Source organism: Bradysia coprophila (genome assembly GCF_014529535.1).
Source record: "Bradysia coprophila strain Holo2 chromosome X unlocalized genomic scaffold, BU_Bcop_v1 contig_416, whole genome shotgun sequence".
Taxonomy (NCBI): domain Eukaryota; kingdom Metazoa; phylum Arthropoda; class Insecta; order Diptera; family Sciaridae; genus Bradysia; species Bradysia coprophila.
Window position 1 is genome coordinate 152,295 of NW_023503334.1, and position 14,183 is coordinate 166,477.

The window sequence follows — 14,183 nt, forward strand, 5'->3', positions numbered from 1 at the left end:
CCTCCAGTATCGAAATAAATTTTTTATTTCAAGTTTTATGGCACAAAACCTCACTATCACATTTTCAACAAAATTAAGTCACTCGACGAATTTTATTGTTATACGGAAAGTTGGGTCGCATCGAAGGATTTTGCCTCGACTCGCTTATTACTTCTAGTCGATAAAGAGCATCATCAAAATGAAACGAAACCTCATTATAATTTGAGTTTTGACCAACAAAAGGCAAAAAACATTTTCAAAATGTGAATGATTATTATTGAGGGTGACTGTTCCGAACCCTTGTTTGTGAAACACGTAATGTTGAGGTACTAGAGAAGAATGATCTTTATCGATTAGTAGTAGAAAACGATTTGTTGGGATGCATGTCCTTGCATCACTGATACCTTAAAGTTCCGACCTATGCTTCAATTTCCGAATAAAAACTTCTACAACAAATTTATTTATGCAAATCTCTTTTATCAAAAGGTTTGTTAAGTATATCTCGTCCAAATCGATAACCCAAAAGTTTGTCCTACTACTGATGTAATTACACTGACACACTCGTTCGGCGCTCGATTTTCAAAATAATTTAATGGAACTTGGAATTTACTTTTGATGTGTATATGCGTATTTTTGTTAGATGGACTGGTCATGAAATATGATCTACACCCGTCACATACGCTGTTCGGGATCAATCTCGAAAATTTGTTAATAATCAAATATAGAAGAAATGAAGTGCTCTTATAACTAGTGACATTTAATTCACATCCTATTTTGTAATATAAAAAATTAGGAGCTTCTTTGCATTTGTTTTAAGTTTTTGTTTTTGGCAATTTTCATTTAGTTTAAATTTAATTTACATTTGTAGATTATTTTGGCTGGTTAATCGACATTGACAAATGATTCAATGAGAAAATTTTCATCTTTTTTTTTTTGCAGTGGAACGAATTTTCAATTTCTGTGCTCAGAAGCCGATTTTTCGTCGATATTCATCTAATTTGACTAATTTCTTGGATCAATTTGTTACAACTATTTCAAAACGTAAGCCATCTCAAAAGAAGCAACACCTTATATCCTTCTTCAGCACAATATAGGAGGTCCCACTTTTTCAGCAATACGTCCGTTTCGACTTCTGAACCCTTAACACCCCAAATTCCCCTGTAACTTTAAATACGAACGCAAATGTGTAAGTCTTTGTAATGGGAAGGAATTATAAGATCCGAACATTTCAACCGAAATAACTCTATTCAATTCAATGTGTTATCACAAGAGTATAACATTACGTACTTATGCTCTGAGACTAATTATACCTAGACTAGACAGGTATGTCGCACGTGAAAATATGGTCCGGACACCTACAATGTGTAAGATACACCTTTGTCACCAAGCATTCAAAACTAAATTGTTTTCATTGCTGTGATGTAGCCGTAGCATTTGTAGAATTTGTTATAAATTTTGACAAAAAGTATTAGAAAAATTCCGCCAAAAATTGCCCACATAGTTTAGAAAGGCCCAGCGCACACACTATCGAACATTACGTATTTCATGTTAGCTTTGCATAACTAGGAAATTCGAACGACGACAGTGTAATACGATACGGTGTAAAATTATGATAAGTTTCTTCGATCCGATTTTATGAAACTCTCGAAGGGTTACCGATTCGTGGAAATGTTCTTCTAACGAAAAAAAATGGCATGGAAAAGAGGAAAATATCTGTAAATGTATCTAGAGAAAATACCGGTTGAAACATTCGAACTATCGGTTTTATTTACATACCCGAGAGCGAATAAACACAGGGATTCAATATTTCTCATTTCTGTTTCTACGCAGACGTTGTTACCGAGACGTAATGCAAAAGGATTGTCGAAATTAACGTCTCGTTGAGGTACTGGAATTTTTGATATTTCAACCACAAAATCATCAATGCACTGTAACTAAACGTTGCACGCGTAGAGCGACAAAAGCACTTTTTCGCACAAAGTGGTTCACTAAACATTTTCCAAATTTTACAGGTGGAGACAGTCAAATTTACAGGGAAATGTTTTAAAGCCAATTTGATATGTCGTACCGACACAAAATGTTCATACTGACCAGAAGGACGTAATGCATGGCTGCCGACGCAATTCTAGCAATAAAACGAGACTAGACAGACGTCAAAATAAAAATGTTTGGATTGAGATTTAGTGGAGGGGCAAATAATCGTGTATGTTGTATCCTCTAATGATTTTCTGAGAATTTTCGTATTTTCAAGGTTTTTTTGGTGTCAATTTCAAAGAATTTTGAAGCATTTTTGAACGCCCTCTAAGGGATTTTCTATAATTGTCAACGATTTTATTAAAAGGATTTTTGTTGCGGATTTTCAACAAAGTTGAGGATATTCCTAGCACAGAATTTTCTTTTGAGTGTCAAAGAATTTTCTATGTCAATCTGCCTCTGCCGAGTCTACTTTATTGTGTTGATGTTTTTTGAATTCGAAAGAATTTAAAAAAATGAAAATTCAAAAATTGAATCATTAAAATTTTCAATTTGTCGATTCTGGTATAAATATGCCTATCTCTCTCTCTCTCTCTATCCTCCCTCCGTTTTGAGATCACTGTAATTAATTTTTTGTCTCTCTCTCGTTTTTTTTTGGAAAAAAAATTTGTTATCTAATTAATTCAAAAGATTCATTTTATTTAGATTTTCTAATTTCACATATTTTGAGTATTTACGTATATTTGTTGTTGGGACCAAAACATTTTTTTCACTGTTTGACCTTTGTTTTTGTTTGTTTTGTGTGTTATTATATGTGTGAGAGTGTCTAATATAGGAAATCACAATAAAATTAATATAAAAAAGTTTCTTTGGAATTTTTTAACATTTTTTTTTCAATTTTTTTTTCTTCATTTTTTAAATTATTTTCTTTGTTTTTCTTTATTTTTTGTTTTTTAATAATAAATTCGTTTTATGCTAATTAATTCATTAATACTCTTTCATCTTATGCATAACTTTGTATCGAATTGGAATGAAATACATATTCAATTCATTCCACTTTTGCACTACATTTTAACCATTAAATTTTTGAGATTTTCCATTAAATTAATTAATTACATTTAAATTGAGATCGTTATTTACACATTTGGTGTGGTTGGAGATGCATTTTTTTCTTCTTCATCATTTTTGTATGTATTTTCATTTTTACAAATTAATTTTCTTCAATTTTTGGTATATCCGAAAATTTACTAGAATTTTCAATACGCTAGTGTCCTTATCTAAGAATTAAGATAATTTAAACAGAAAAAAAAATATTTACAAAAAAAGTCGTAAAAGGGGTTCTCTTCATGTTTAAAAAAGAAAATATTTAGCTACCAAAAAAAATGATGTTGAGATTATCGATAATCATCAAAATTATCATCACTATCATCAACATCATCATCATTATCGTCTACCACACACATTTTCGGTATTTCCTATTTTCTCCGACGGATTTTCGAACTCTCCAAAATGGGATTGTTGATTCGTTCGGCACTTTTCTTAATTTTATTCAGCAGCGTTTGGAATTGTAAAAAGTCCAGTGCCGTTATCGTTGGATCCGAATACGTTTCCAACCATTTCAGGAACTTTTCCGCATATTGAACCGCCTCCGGCAGTCCATTCAATTCGGCATCGCTTTCATTCTTGACGACCACATTGTTGTTGTTATTATTGTACAGAATGTTGTCCAATGCGGTCTGTCGGTCGTTTATGTCTTCCGAATGGTCGTTCAGCATCGGCGGCGATGTGGTCGGTGAGCCGGCCATATCGTTTAAGTCCAATTCGAGTTCGGTTTTGATTGAATGGGTGGACGGCATGCCGGGCGTTATTGGGCTGCTGCGGTTCGGCTTTGATAGGTCTTCGGGTGTGTTTGCATTGTTGCTGATGTTGTTATTGCTGGGTGATGGCGAATTTGAGCATTCTTTAATGTCTTTGGTCAGGTGCGAGAACAAAATGTTATCGTATATTTGCTTGCTGCCGTCCCGGTTATTATTGCAATTCGTTTTGTTGTTCATCATGGCGCCGTTAAATTGATTGTATTTGCACCACTGCCAGAACCACGACGAATTCTTTGTATCGTCTGATGTTGGTGTTGACGAATTTGTTTGTGGCGTCAGTGACAGGGGCGGTGGTGTTGACGATGTCGTTGTCGATGGCATCATTGATTGGGGTTTTTGTTGTTGCTGTGGTGTTGTTTGCTGTTGCTGTTGTACGGGCGATGAACGACTCGGGCTGGCCGAACTCGGCATGGCCGAATACAAATTGTTTAAGCCTAGCATCTGTTGATGTTTGATCCAATACCAAAGTGCTCCACCGACCGGCGCGTCTCGACTTAATGAAGCTGCTGATGGCTTCTTCGGCTTATCGATCATATCAACTCCCATGCCAATGTTATCCATTGCTGAATTCTTGTGCTGCAATTTAGCAACATTTTTAACGGTTAAACTTTGGGACATTTGCTTTGGTCTTACTGTTCGTAATCCGTTGTTTTGCGAATTATTTAGTCCGGCTACGTTGGCAAGATTCGATTGGTTATTTAATTGAGCAATCAGACTGAGATTTGATGCTATTTCATTAAAGCTCAAACCCAAGGGACTCTGACCGATGCCGGACATGCCCGATAAATGACTAAGACTGGTTAACGGACTGATAGCGGCCATTGACAGGTCGGATTTTGTAGGATCACTCGGTTTAACATCAGCTCCATACCCGCGTAGCATATTCTCTTCACATTTAATTCGACCATTTGTGGACAAATCTGGCGATGTTTTGTATCCCCCATAGTTGGTTGAACCTAGGCCGTTGTAATGCAGCGCTCCCAGCCCTTTATCGGCGCTACTGAAGTCAATTGCACCAATCGAATTTCTGCTTTTGAAGTTCATGTCATCGTATTTGGTTTTGCCATTCGACACAAAATTGAGCGAACTGTCCAATTTGGCCCGTTTTTCGGGTGGTCCACCAAACATGCCAGCCGCAGCTGCTGCCAATGCTGAATCGTCGGACATTTTTTCCGCCAATTTATCAACGGTTAATTTATTGTCCGATCCGGCATTGTTCGACATGTATCTCAGTTTTTCTTCGTTCTTGCACCAGCCACGTAATGTGGACTCGGGCACACCAATGTCTCTTGCCACAGATGCTTTCGATTCGCCATCGTGAATTCGTTGAATTGCATTTATTTTGTCGCAGGCAGTTAAGTGACGCAACGGTCGCTTACCTTTCGCTGAGGGCATCATCGTGAATCTGTAACATGAACGAAAGGGGGAAAATTAATTTCAATTTTGTCGTGAGTAAGTAGTACATAAAAATCAATTAAATTCATAGCTAGCACATTCAATGACTCAGTCTGTTTCAATATTCTGGTCGTCTGACCGAGTAACGATTGAAATGCGTTACTGCCGAGGTTACTGGTGATTAAATTAAAGATACAGAATGTACAGAAATATTAATTAAAGCTAATGTGAAACGTTAATTTGCCAATCCAACAAAACTGCATCAGATATCGTGGTAAGTTCATGATGATACAAAACGGCATCAGAAGCATTGCTAATCACACATATGGAATATACCGACTATATACGGAAAAGTCTGTTAGATGTTGCTATAGCATGCACGTTATACCCCTTTTGTTTCTTCTTTCGTTCATCTAGATGTATAAATACCTGTACCGTACAGTACGTTCAAAATGTCAACGCTTAAAGAGCTCGCGAGTAAATTAAAAGAGAAAAGTTTGCCAACTTATGGCTGTAAATCTGATAGATTACGAAGACGAAGTAGTAAGTTGAAGGAGAGGAAACTAACCGTTACAATATTGCAAGAAGGGTCTCGATGTTACAGACTGAAAATGCCAAAAACCCATCAGGCATTGTGTCAAATTCTGGAGCAGGTAAGTTAGGCCTCCGTAAAGACCGTTCAACCATTGACAAAAAAGAAACTATTTCAAATGCAGCACAACACTTTGTGGAAATTCGACTCTGGTACGGGCTTATTGGAGCATTACAAAAATGAAGAATCATATCCTGTTGAAGCAACTACCAACGAAATCGCAGTCACGGAATCGGCAGCCATGAATGAGTTGGAAAATGTTCAGGACCAGTAGGACGAACAACTTCATTGCACCATTACGATTGATGAACATGATAATGACGCCGAACGCTTTGAAGACAGACGGTTAGTTGCAAATAAAATTAAAGATTATTCCGGTGAACTACTGGATGTGATTCATCCCAATGCGCCAAATGATGTTTTCAATTATCTGAAACCGGTCCAATTTCATCTTATATCGAAAATTATGTCAGCCCAGAAGCAAGGGAAATTGCCACAATCGAACTACGAAACATTTGTACGTACAACTTATAATGAAGGAGAAGCACAGACGTACAAAAAGCGCGTATTTAATATCAATGTGCATTCAAAATGTTTCACAAATGTAAAACATAGAAGATGAAGATGAAGAAATGTAAATTGGGAAAATAAAAATGTGAAGAAAACATAGCTGATTTTAAAGTTCATTCCGTTGAAAATGCGTTCCGCTCTCTCAAAAAAGTCTCCAGCGATGTTATTCCTTTTGATTGGGACAGAGAGTAAGAAAAAAGATCGAAAAATATATAAAAGTAAATTATCTCTCCGTTTTTATCTGTTCGGTATTATATACGTGCACGTTTGGTGTGTGTATTATATACATCAATTCCTGCTTCTCTCTCTCTATTTTTCGACGTAACGTAACACAAATATTTATAGTGTAAAGCACAACAATACAACTTTTTATTGGATGGAATAATAAACGATTATGTTTTCATTCATTTATACGATGATATGTTACATAAAGCAAGCAGCAAGAGAATGAAAAAGAGAAATACAAAATGTCTGTGAGTAAAGCACATGAAATTGGTCTGAACAAATAGAAACGAATAAATCTTGGATTCTTCATGTTTGTCCGTGAATGTTTTATAAATTACGTTTAGGGGAAAATGTTGATTGTTTACGGAAAACCATGCTTGATTTTGTAAACAAATAATGCCATGTGCTGTGGTATGTACACGGTATTGAATATACCTTTCGCTAGTTCACGTATAATTATAAAATGTGATTTGCATGATGTGTGTCATCGAATCGCTTAAAACAATTCATGAATTACGATCTTGATAGAATTATTTGAAAATATGCTTAGGTCCTGGCAGAACAGGCTAAGACTTAGCAGGCAGAAGATGGCACCCAAATTTGAACGGCACAGTCGTACAGTGGCTATTTTCAATATAAATTTTCATTACACAGAAAATTCACTTATAAGTTTGAGGAGGCGCCAGCAGTAAATTTGGGTGGCACTGCTCTCGTGATTAACTCAAATGTGTCTCAGCATTCAGAACCTAGGGAATTTAGCAGATTTTGCGGAAGAAATGAATATCTTTTGCCTATTTCGACCAAGCCAAATTCAAAATTTATTTTTCTTAACAATTCTCAATTCAAACAAATTCTTTACGTCAGAGTAAAAGCAAATTTTCAAGAACAACCATTTAACACCTCAAGATTTCAAAATGTACTACCCTTTGACGCCTTTCACATCGCTACATATTTGTCAATGATGAGTGCATGTACAACTTATGGGCAGTACTGATTTTGAAGAGTAAAGTTTCCAAATGAAATTATATATATTCAGTCATCTGGCCCTCGTCAGTCAATTCAGGCTCGCCACAAATTCGATGACGATGCAACAAGACCAAAAAAATAATTTTTTTTCGAACAACAAAAACGACAGATTTTGTTGGCACAGAATTTATACTTTTTCACACCCGCTTATTATACACCAGCTGTCAACATTCCTGCTGCACCCTCCGACACTCTTGCTACGTAGGGTTACTGACGATATGTGTGTAGTGTCATAATATGGCACAGAGGTCTGTGCTAACAATTTATTAGTTAGCTAAAGAACAGAATCAGTTAAATAGAGCGTCTGATGACGGAATATGTCTCGGTGGTATTTTCATGGAACAAACCATCTACAGCATTTAAATCTACAGAGCTATTGTCAATATTATATTCATACTGCTTCATACGTTCAAAAAGTTAAAAAGCATATGCAGCAAGTGCTTTGTTAACGTCGAACATTCTTTCATTTAACAAGTCGTCTTTTGGGGAATTATAACAAAAGAAAAACTTTTTCCTTCCATTTGGAAAACCGTATACCAGAGTATGAATGCAATTTTGGTCGTATGTTAAATATGTCACTGGAACTAACCAACTTGAAAATTTAAATTTTTCTTTAATGCATAAAACAGTCTGTTTGGAACAGATTGCAATTTTCTTAAAACATTGTTCATAATTAAGCTGACCGCAAAAAGGCCAAGACATTTACCCCTAGATTAATGTCATGATCAGACAAAAAAATTGTCGAGTTTGCTAGTCGCTATTTTATGTACCACAGTCCAGAGGCGCCGACTTTGAATTCGTTCATGGGGGGCTCATGGGGGGCAAAGAGCACAAAATGATAAAAAAATTGTGAAAAACCCTAGGAATTTAAAGAAGTTTTGCATTGTCATGGGGGGCAATCGCCCCCCTCGCCCCCCTATACTCGGCGCTACTGCCACAGTCATTCAATATTTCATCCGAAAAAAAGCGACTCATCGAATTAACTCTAGAATAATTATAGCCCATCCGATAACAGCAAAAATTATCTATTTTCCAACGTAATATATCAACCCATTCAATTAAAATATCATCCCATTCAATAAAATTCCGATTTCAATTTGGTGATGTGTCGTCGCAATGGTTGTATCCATAATGTAGTACCTGATCCTCTCTCACAACAATCACGTGGCCGAGAAGAAAAAAATTTATTGCTTTTCGTTTTAAAAGCATTTTCTATGCGCCGCTTACAGAGAGATAATGACTGGCTTCGATGAAGTTAGAAATAAAAAGAAAATTTGTGCTTGCAATTACTTTTACTTTCAATGGTTTTTACGACGCCTGCGCGTCACCGATTTTTTCTTTCGGTATTCAGTTATGAGAAAATAAAACGAAAGTTTCATTTATTCTACGAAAAGAGATATACTAAACTGGGAATTGAAGAACATTACGTCGTTGAAATGATCAGTAGATTTTTGAAATTGTATCGAGATACATCTCCTGCCGAACAGTATATGTCCATTCGCACGTTTGTTTACTGTTGTCATCGAATTATGCTGATGATGATGATAAATGATATAGAGGATAAGGATGGATGTACCGTTTAACTATCATCGGTCAATTATGCTGAAGGGTGTTTGAATTTGCAGGTTGTTGCGATGGTTGACACCATAGCAAAAGAATAACGAATGCTTAGTAGTAGACGCGTAGTCTTAAGGGTTCGTTACGATATTAGGCAACTTTTGGTATGCATGTCACAAGCCGCACAACCTGATCTTATGAGTTAGCTCAAACAAAATTTCAATCCTTTTCCGTTAACGACAAACGTATTAGTACTGCATATTAGCCATACTCTAACAACTCATTCAATTACAAATTGTCCCTAATTTAGTTTTAATAAAAATATTTCTGAACAAAATCCAACCGGCAAATTTACGGCATTTATGAGTTCTTACAACGATGGCACAACATACACCAACAGTAAATTATGAATGGGATTCTATATTTTGAAAACAGACTTAACGAAATGTGTAGAAATCGGCTTCCTCGACATTTTACACTACACTTTTCGTGGCGAAAACATTCGGTGTTTCATACACTTCTATCACACAGGGGTGTAACTTAGAACAATTTTTATTGTCGCTGCTTAGAACATTTTTGATTTTTGTACCAGCCCTGTTGAATGTCGTTCAAAAACATCGAATCGTTTTTTAATTTTCTGAATGTTTTTTTGTTAGGTTGAAATTCCATATACAAACTGTGTGCAATACCGGCTCAGCGCATTACCGACAATACCACAACATGTACCGAAATATTTTTTGAACCGGTGGGTGGCGAATTAAAGTCGCATTTGCGTCTAGTTCTCCAATTAATTTAATTAAAATCTGATTCTTATTGTAAAAAAAAACTTGGAACGAGCCGAACAATTCTTATGATCTGGAATTTTGATTACCCAACGCAGATCCAGTCAAATAAATCGACAAACATTTTAAATGCAAATTTAACCGATTTCTGTGATACAATTGGAAATTCCAGATCATACGAATTGTTCGGCTCGTTCCAAGGTTTTTTTTTTAAATAATATCAAATTTTTATTAATTTAATTAAAGAAATAGTTATAGTTATAGTTATAGTTTTCGGCAACAACGATTTTCTGTTATAGTAACTTTTAATTGTCTTCGGCAATTGCCTAAAATCGATGGTATTTTACGACAATTTTTATGGTAAAGTGGTAGTAGCACATTTTTGATTTTTGGAGGTACCACTGGTACCAGCCCTGTTCGATTGTCGTTCAAACTGTTTTAGCTATGGTACACTATTGTTTAAATGTCAAGTTAGTACAGTTGATCTGTGGCAGACAATAGATTTTCAACACACTCTATTTTTCAAGAAATCGAACCATTAGGCACCATTTAGGCATATGTGTCCACAGAAATATTTCTAACATAAATCGTTGTTGTGGATAACTTGAAAAATTGAACGACATTTGAACAGGGCTCGAAAAAAATCATAAATTATTATAATCGGCAACGATAAAATATGTAAAGTTCGACGAAAGTGATTTGCAATATTCAACGGAATGACCATAATCAAATTTGCTTGCCGGTCTTTATTTTAGTGAACCCTTTTAATGAGGATATCAAAACTGTAATTCATTACAGTGAGTAAATATTGTTTGGATAACATTTTAGTTAGACAATAATGTGTGTCGCTCCATTCACGTAAGCCGGGAACATCACGTAAGCCGGGAACATAATAGTCGTATTGTTTGGGATGTATTCCGAAGTTCTTTTTCTCCGTTCAAAAGGAAAAAGATTTTTGCTGTTGTTTAAAATTGAAATTTTCTTTTTGCTTGACGGACATCGCTGTTATTATGCTAAAATTTCGATACGTAAAGTGATTAGATGACGATCTGGCTGTTTATTCTCGATTCATTGGGAGTTTAGGCATGTCATAAATGATTAATCGTAGACATTATAAGCAGTGGTCATGTTGCAAAAAAGATATCGAAGTGAATCATCGGCTATTTCATTTTCTTAGCTGGCCGGAGCTATTAAATTGGTCAATTTTTTATCGCAATTTATAGGCCAGAACGTAGAACAACTGTTGCTCGTTTTCTATAGTTTACTGTAACGTCTCTTCATATGGAAAGGGATGTTGTAAACTGTGTAAGACAAAAGTTAGAATCGTTAAACAAGATGTGAATGGAGTAATTTCGAGTTTTTTGTTTTGTTTTGTTCAAAGATTTCACTGAATCTGTTGCTTCGCAACACAGACTCACGAGATTCACAAACCACAAATTGTTCGTGTGTTTAATTTAATGAATTTTGGCTGAAATTTTTCCACTGACGGAAGGCTCATGAAGATCTAAAGTGAATTTAAATTTTCGTTTTAGCGAGTAAGACTTTAGTATATATAATATATAAACTTCGGTATGAATAAATAATGAAAAGTTACTTTGGCTTTAATTTTTACCGAGAACTAATTATTGCTACATCCCAACAATTAGCCGCACTATACACTCTTTATCATTCTCTAAAATGGGAAAAGTTTTTAGGAAAAATGAACATTTTCTGATTTTTTTTGAAAATGTTGTTTTCATTCAACGAATTTTCGATATATTTAATCAACAAACCGCGAACAAACAATAAAAAACTCACAAGCAGAAGATAGTCAGTTGGTTTGTTTATTTGTTTGCTTGTTGCTTCCTGCATTTAGCATTAGCAAATAACATAAAAAAGAGAGAGATTCTTTTGGGATTTTATGTTTGTAACAATTGTGGGTTTGTCAGGATGAATGCGATCTGAGTGCAGAACTTTCAGTTTATTATCAATTCAAAAGATTATGTTGTGCGGATGTGTGTGGTTCTTATTAAAAGGAATCAGTTCAAATCCGTCCACCAGATATTTAATGAAATTTTATTTATTGTAGCACACACAACAACAAAAAAATCGGTGAGAACTCGACCATAAAACAATAATTCGGTAAAATATTTGTTGCGGAAAAATTTTCCAGCGAGTACGCTTTAGTAAATCCAGGACACAATTAACGAAATGTCGCGAACCTATAAATCAATTAAAAATTGGCAAAACTGAATGGAATGATAATTGGAAAAATTGAAACGAACCGCGTGACCCACCTTCGTCACATTTCATTCGTTTATATACCATTAATTATCGCTAATAAAAATAATTCCAAAACAAAATCACATTTCAAAAATCCCCTTTGGCGTCTTCAATTAAAACGCAACAGAAATGAATGAAAATTATAATGTCCAATCCCGACAAAATGTTTTCGTTTTATGAAACACTTGAAACTCAAAAATTCTTGTCAACTGATCGAATCGCGTCATCCCAACAAAAGATTAACGGATTTCTAGCTATAACATGAAATTATACAGCGAAAATCGATAAGTTCATAAATTCTTGCGAAATATTATTATTGGCCGGTTAATCGGCACACAATTTACGTGTAATATACCTTCACTAACGACTTTTCAAGCAACGTAAATTAAATGCTAAAATTACCTGATTTTTTTCGTTGTCGGTTAATGGTTTTAGTGGATGTGTAGTTCCGAGTATAGTTTGCAACCAAAAAAAGAATGTAATTCACTATATCAATTAGCCACTACGCGCAACGGTCTTAACTTTATATTTGAAAATAAAATGTCAATTTGTCGTCAGTCGACCACTGGCAATTATTATTATTATTATTATTTGAGCGTCCGAATAATTTTATTATCTTTCGTATTTTTTTGCACACCAAAACTAAACTTTTTTTTGTTCAATAAAAACGTGAACCACGTTTCTACAAAAATTCTATTGATTCAGTGTCAAAAAAGAATAAATCCGTCGTATATATCTATCTAGATATAATATCGTATAACACCACACACTCATAAATGCTGCATCCAAACCAGCAAAAATTGCAACCGTAAAAAATCACATATTTTCCATAAAGTTTTGTAATACACGACGCAACGAGCCAAATTGTACACTAAATATTCGAAAAATATAGAAAATAAAATAAAACGGTTGATCAGCACACAATATATATCCTCTAAGATGTTTTCGGTCCTTTCTCTTCAAAGTTTGGCGGTTCTCTGACTACTGATAACTAAAAGTGATGTGTGTTTTCTCCAGTTCGTTTAGTATGTGTTTCTGTTATATGTTGGCTAGCCATTGCCTTTTACTTCATCGTTCTCGCGGATCCGAGGACGGCCACACGGCTATGCTTATGTAAATGGTAGTGGGGTATGAGAAGGGTCGAGAATGGCGACAGGAGTGCATTCAAGATGTATTGCTTTGAATGTTGTGTGTTGTTGTTGGTTTTTTTTTCTCGTGTGTTTCGTTTTTGTACTGTAGGTAGTATTAAGTTTTGTAGGTGTTTATGTCGATATATATGTATTTGGCTGTGTTTTTGTTGCAAATATTGAAGATTGATTTTGAGTTACAGTTTATATATGCATGCATGCATGCGGATGTTGTTACTGACAAAATATTTTTTTGTTGTTATAATTTGTCGAAGTATATGTTTCACGCGTGAGTTTATCGTTGGTGTGTATGGTTTGCATTTAAGCACATAAAAACGCACAATTACTAACTAAATAAATGGTATCATTGGTGGCTATTATTTTTCGGCATTCGATGTCGTGTGTCGTTGCAAAAAAATTATGATTTTTTGTTGAAATTTAAATTACCTGTTGCGAGAGGAAAATTAATTTTTTAAATTGAGCAAATTAATTTAAAAAAAAATTACGCTAAGTCCGACTTATTCGTTTGTGATGCAACAATTGATTGTCCGAATTTTAAATTTATTTTCTAATTGTTTAAATTAAAAAAATATTTTTTTTTGTATAATCTCGAATGTCGCGAATAATCTTTATCGGAAATTTTTGAGGAAACTTGATCCGAGCGAAATTCGAGTGGTCAAAATATTAAATTATTTTTTCCTCAAAAGTTACGTCCAAAAATATTCACTTATTGAACCGTTGAATAACAAAAAAAATGTCATACTCAGCGTCAAACAATTTCACAAAATTAGCGTGTATGGTACAAAGTCCAATTTCT

General features: G+C 34.8%; 1 protein-coding gene across 2 annotated transcripts; it reads right to left on the reverse strand.

Moving 5' to 3' along the window:
* Positions 1-2,870: 2,870 nt before the first annotated feature.
* Positions 2,871-13,394, reverse strand: LOC119069926 (protein distal antenna). 2 transcript variants are annotated; one of them, XM_037174150.1, is made up of 3 exons: positions 12,642-13,327; positions 4,464-5,235; positions 2,871-4,406 (listed from the first exon to the last, which is right to left on the reverse strand). In XM_037174150.1, exons 2-3 carry the CDS (start codon positions 5,226-5,228, stop codon positions 3,429-3,431), a joined length of 1,743 nt encoding a protein of 580 aa, XP_037030045.1. In that variant the 5' UTR covers positions 5,229-5,235; positions 12,642-13,327; the 3' UTR covers positions 2,871-3,428. The 2 variants fall into 2 exon arrangements, with proteins under 2 accessions (XP_037030045.1, XP_037030044.1); XM_037174149.1 differs by having other exon boundaries at positions 2,871-5,235; positions 12,642-13,394.
* Between the last annotated feature and the right edge of the window lie 789 nt (positions 13,395-14,183).